At 42.2% G+C, this 6,033-nt stretch overlaps 1 protein-coding gene across 1 annotated transcript in view; it reads right to left on the bottom strand.

The window, feature by feature from the left end:
- The window catches only part of TRPC5 (transient receptor potential cation channel subfamily C member 5), a 292,767-nt gene that overhangs the window by 160,739 nt on the left and 125,995 nt on the right, over positions 1 to 6,033 (bottom strand). Inside the window, exon 4 of the mRNA XM_017502147.2 lies at positions 2,125 to 2,523. Coding sequence (XP_017357636.1) covers positions 2,125 to 2,502 — 378 coding nt within the window. The 5' untranslated portion in view covers positions 2,503 to 2,523. The remainder of the gene's footprint in view (positions 1 to 2,124; positions 2,524 to 6,033) is intronic.

Below are 6,033 nucleotides of genomic sequence, written 5' to 3'. Positions count from 1 at the left end.
GGGAGGGGAGCACTACACACTGGGGTCAGTTGGGGGGAAATAGGGGAGGTATAGTGGGGGGTGGGGAGCTGGGGAGAGATAGCAAGGGGAGAGATGCCAGATGTAGGTGATGGGGGGAAGGCAGCAAATCACACTGCCACGTGTGTGCCTATGCAACAATCTTGCATGTTCTTCACATGTACCCCAAAACCCAAAATGCAATAAAATAAATAAATGGGGGAAAAAATAAAGAACTAAATGTAGAACTACCATTTGATCCAGCAATCCCACTACTGGGTATCTACTCAGAGGAAAAAAAGTCATGATTCGAAAAAGATACTTACAGATGCATGTTTATAGCAGCACACTTCACAGTTGCAAAAATGTGGAACCAACCCAAATGCCCATCAATCAACAAGTACATAAAGAAACTGTGGCATATATATACAATGGAATACTACTCAGCCATAAAAAGGAATGAATTAATGGTATATGCAGCAACTTGGATGAAACTGGAGACCATTTTTCTAAATGAAGTAAGTCAGGAACGGAGAGCCAAACATTGTATGTTCTCATTCATAAGTGGAAGCTAAGCTATGAGGATGCAAAGGAATAAGAATGACACAATGGACTTTGAGGACTCGGGGAAAGAGAAGGTGGTAAGGAATAAAAGACTACAAATAGGCTGGAGTGTATACTGTTCAGGTGATGGGTGCACCAAAATCTTACAAATCACCACTAAAAAATTACTCATGTAACTAAAAATTACCTGCTCTCCAATAACCTATGGAAATTAAAAAAAAACAAAAACAAACAAACAAACAAACAAACAAAAAAAACATTAGTTCTTATGCAGTCCCATCCCTCACTTTCCCTTAACTTGTTGGCAGCATCCAAAGAGAATCATTTATAAAATAATGCCTGCTTCCCAGGTCCACACATTTCTCCCCTATGAAGAGAGTATTTATGTCTCCAACATCTGACCTCTCTTTGAGTTTCAACCTTTGTGTATGGTTTCCATGTCCATGTGTATGTTCATAAATTTTGTATGCCCTTTTCTCCTATTAATCTGCCGATCGTAAGTTCATTTTCAGTGAACTTTTAGACAGCAGAAAAGAAGCCGCAAAAGGATGTACAGGAACGACAAGCTTATAATGCTATTTTAGGGAGAATAAGGCAGCATTATTGCTCAGGACTTCTTGAGAGAGGGGAACATGCTAGACACAAGAAGACCAGCTTAGAAGAGTTTTATATTAGTCTAGGACAGCAGTTATCAAACTTGTTTGCACATGAGAATCCTCTGGAGGGCTTGTTGGGGCCCTACCCCAGAGTTTCTGATTCAATAGGACTGTGGTAGAGGCCTGAGAATTTTCATTTCTAACAAGTTCCCCAGTAATGCTGATGCTGCCAGTCAAGGGACCACACTTTAGGGACCATTCATCTAACAGAGAGATGTTGGGAGCCAGAGCCAGACTGGTGAACGATGAACTGGAGAGGAGAGAAAGTTTGTGAAAGATATTTGGAAGGAAGGAACCACAGGACTTGGGGATTGGATATGGGGGCAAGGGAGTCAGACAAATAAAAGATGACCCCAGAGTATCAAACCTAGGTGCCTTGGAGGATATGAGAATCACAGAGGCAAAAACCCAAACATCTGGAGGTGGAGTGTAGTCACTTGACAGGTGCTGGAAAAATATATGAGGCCTTACATCCATAAGTATCTGCAACATGGCACTCAAGTTTAAAAGCCTACTGTATTGGCTTCAGGAGAGAGGCTGATGAGAAGCAGAACATCCAAGTCTGTATTTTCTCTCTCCTTTTCTAGAATATAACCTTTGAGTACAGGAGGAAACTGAAGATAGAAAGCAGGGTGTACAAAGGTTAGAAGGGGCTTGACTATTCTGGAAACAAAGAACACACCATTAGGCTGCTAAGTATGGGCAAACACAAATAAGGAAAAGGTAATGAGGAAAACTCAGCATGGGCCATATAGGGTAGCTCTAGGATGCTATCTGAGATCACTGGTGCAATTTGTGAGATAGAGCTTCTCAATTCCAGACCACCTAACCTTCCCTAGTTTCAGGGCTTCTGACCTGGTGCCCTGTTGTGCCTGGCTATTTCTCAGTCTTTAGGAATTTCTCTTACCTGCTTCTCTCCACTGGGCCGCCTATAGCTGAGCAGAAGCTCCACAGCGCCCACCACTTCCTTGCGTATGGCATAGAGCAATGCATCACCCACATACACACTGTGGTTCAGCAGTAGCTCCATGATCTCCAGGTTCTCGTTCTCAATGGCAATGAGCAGGGCACTCCGGCCCAGGGGGTCCATGCAGTTGATGTTGACATTATAGTAGATCTCAGCCTCCTGAAGGGCCTGCTTCACAGTGGCATAGTCCCCCTTCTCCACAGCATTGAGGAAGGCCTTCTCCTCTGCAGAGAGCTCTGTCTCAGCCCTCACAATTTGCAAGGGGATGCGGTCTCTGTACGGTGAATAGTTGACCTTTTTGTAGTACAGTTGGGCCATGGTTCATAGCAATTTAGAAAGCTGAGTGAGGAAACAGAGAAAGACCAAAAATATTCTTAGATACTTGGAGGTCTCAAGTGGACAATTATGGAGGCAGTCTTGCTAAGGAGTTGAAAAATCCCAAGTGACTTCAATGACGCCATCGTTTTTCCTCTTACAAAGAAGTATAACAGAAAAAGCCCAGGTTTTGGGGTCAGAAAGACCTGGACTGAAATCCTGGTTTTATGACTTCCCAGTTCTATGGCCTTCAATAAGTTACTCAAGCCCTCCATGCTTTATTTATTATTACTAAGGTTATCAATCTTAATAATATTACTAGCAGTTATCAGTTAGTAACTGGCACAGGGTAAACCTCCTAAGATGTGGCATAAGCTAGTTCCTACCTTCGTTCTCTTCTGGTGCCTGAAAATACTCCTGGTAACACCTCTGATTAGTGATGCAAATTTGAAGATCACCTTTGGCCAATTTCCTTCAGGCTCTAGGTCTGTGGCATTGTGCAGATTTGCAAGAAGTTGATGGTCTGTTTTATTTGTATCATATCTAAATCCAGGTTATATTTAATAGAATTAGTTTTAAAGTAAAAAGCTAATTATTGAGCTCCTACAATGTGTTTAAACTTTCTCTGGGAGATAAAGGTAAAAAGACAGCCTTTGTCTTCAGTTGCATAGAATAAATCACAGTATCAAGCAGTTGCCTCATAGTTTACAGGTCAAATTTATACACATTCCTTATTAGCTCCTTGTTGTATCCCTGTGAAGCGGGAATGATGATCTTCCCCAAGGGAGAAAATGAGGTTCAGATCTACTAGGTGATTGGCTCCGCTTTCCCTCTCATCCCTGAGGCCTCCAGGCCCCTCTGGAGGCTGAGTTAGAATGGACCTATTCCAGTGTCTTGCATTACTTAACTGTTTTGCCAGCTAAAGTACATGGCAATGTGATAAAGAGCCTCTTGTCTCACCTTCTGGATGTCAGAAAAGATGAAGACATGAAGCTTCCACAAACATTTACCTCAGTCTTCCAGGTAATGACATTCCTGCTTTGGCAGAGGTTTCATAAAGATGGTACTTAAGGCCGGGTGCGGTGGCTCAAGCCTGTAATCCCAGCACTTTCGGAGGCCGAGGCGGGTGGATCACGAGGTCAAGAGATTGAGGCCATCCTGGTCAACATGGTGAAACCCCATCTCTACTAAAAATACAAAAAATTAGCTGGGAATGGTGGTGTGTGCCTGTAATCCCAGCTACTCAGGAGGCTGAGGCAGGAGAATTGCCTGAACCCAGGAGGCGGAGGTTGCGGTGAGCCGAGATCGCNACCCAGGAGGCGGAGGTTGCGGTGAGCCGAGATCGCGCCATTGCACTCCAGCCTGGGTAACATGAGTGAAACTCCGTCTCAAAAAAAAAAAAGATGGTACTTAAGCTAATCCTTGGAGGATGAATTGAGCACGAAAATATGAGGGCAGTCTTGCTGCACTGCAACAGAAATGTGATGAGATTAGTTACCGCCTAGTTGGGTGATGGGTTGGGGGGAACACAAGGGGTCTTATGTTTCCAGGGAGTCTTATTTTTCAGCTTCATAGGAAATAGGGATTAGAAGTAAGCTAAAATTCCAAGGTAACCACTCATAATCTTGGTATCCCCATCTGAAAAATGGTCTTGAACACTTGCTGTCCATTTGCCACTTAAGAGACTACCATGGAAGAAAAGGCTAGATGTCCTTTCAAATGGCGTGACTGGTGGTGGTACTGCTCCAGGAAGCATTACTGCTACAGGGAGATCTGCAACCCCTTTAGTAAGGCACAGTCATGGGGGAAGCAGAAGAATATTGTATCCGAGGGAAAGGTGGGAATGAAGGAAACTAACTCAATCGGTGCCCTATTATGTGCCAGGCGCTATGCCAGAAGCTGGGTCAATAAAGATATAAAAATAATCCTTAGTTTTGAATAGTTAACATGGCCCAGGCATGGTGCTAGGTACTAGAGTGGCCCTATTACTACCACTGCCTCTAATAGTAATCATAATGAAGGCCACAGCAGTACCATTCATTGAATTCTCACTATGTGCCAGATGCATGGGTTTAAGTAGTGAAGAGAGACAACAGTAAAATCATGATAATTTGTAACTTGAGTCAAGTGTAATTGGATGATATATAGTCAATTTAAAGTCCAGTTTTAATTTTAATCTTCTGCATTTGGAATTAGTTTTGTCTATGTAATTTTCCGTCGGGCTCTGTTATAAGAGGCCTCATAGTATTCCTCTTTAGAAAAAGAAATCTACAAATGTTTGCCTGAGATTGTACTATTAGAGTCACTCTTGCTTTAAGGGACTACATTTCCAAAAGTACCCCTGGATGAAATAATAAGTCACATGGTTAATAACTAGTAATATATTAACATGAATTCCTTCATAAGGAAAGTTGCTGTGACTTTGGAATTATAGCAATGTTGTCTGGCTAAAAGAACAGGGATGATATGATGGAGGGTAAAGGAGAGGTCTGGTATCCAGCCTTGGAAATCTCTGTTAAGTAGTCATGCCCACCTCTATACTACGAATAGAGAATAATGCAAAAATGGGTTTCCTCCATTGTCTGTCAACATGCAGGCTCATATAGATGTCTAATGACTTGCCTAATTCCTTGCTCTGTTTCAATCCTCACAGCTGCAGCCACTTGAACCTCACTTTAGCCTCAGCCTCACTCTGTGCTCAGAGGCCAATCCTTTCTCTGCATACTTATTGTTAGGTCTACTCTGTCTTTATTCTGAGAACATGTAACTAGTGATGGAGTTTCTGGTATCTTTTAAGGAAATATTATTTGGAAGTTTTTTCCCCATTACCCTTTACCTTTATACTTGGCAGATGCACTCATCTGCCATTAACCTAAGCTAAGCCTCAAGGCATATTCTTAACTAAAGAAACAAAACCTGTCAGTATTTAATGGCATTCTGCCAGTGAACCCCACTCGCAATGTAGTTCTCCAACCATGAAAGATTAAGAATGGTCTTAGAAGGCTTATCATGTTCTCTCTTTTCTTTGCTGCTGGCCAGAGAAATTTGTCTAATAGAATCTGTGACATGTGTGGGCTTAAATTATGTGATTTAAAGGGCTAAATCGATGGACTTGGCAGAAGGCCAGGGCACAAAGTGGCTTTGACAAATCCCATTCCAGATTGCTGCCCAGCATAGGACTTCATCTGTGAGGAGGAAAGGCTGGCTTTCCACCTAAGAAAAAATCAGTACCTTCAGAGGGTTGTGGTATCTGTGCATGGCTTGCACGGTGTGTCATGAAGACTGAAGCTTAAATGGTAAAACCCTTGTGATCTTTCACAATTTTCTAAACTTATCTGTCTAGATTTCTATCTCTTCAGGGCCTTTCTAAGGCAAGTAAATTTAATCTGATAAACTTGTATGATCCAAGGTGTGAATGACTGATAACACATTCAATAAATAATTCTTACTATATACCAGGCAGTATAATAGAAGCTGATGATAATGGCTGAGTGGCTTAAAGCCATACTTCTTCTAGGAAAAAATCATATATAT

This window comes from Cebus imitator, unplaced genomic scaffold (assembly GCF_001604975.1).
Source record: "Cebus imitator isolate Cc_AM_T3 unplaced genomic scaffold, Cebus_imitator-1.0 Scaffold292, whole genome shotgun sequence".
NCBI classification, from domain to species: domain Eukaryota; kingdom Metazoa; phylum Chordata; class Mammalia; order Primates; family Cebidae; genus Cebus; species Cebus imitator.
Note: the sequence above shows the minus strand (reverse complement) of the source record. Positions and strands in the feature narration are given on the sequence as shown.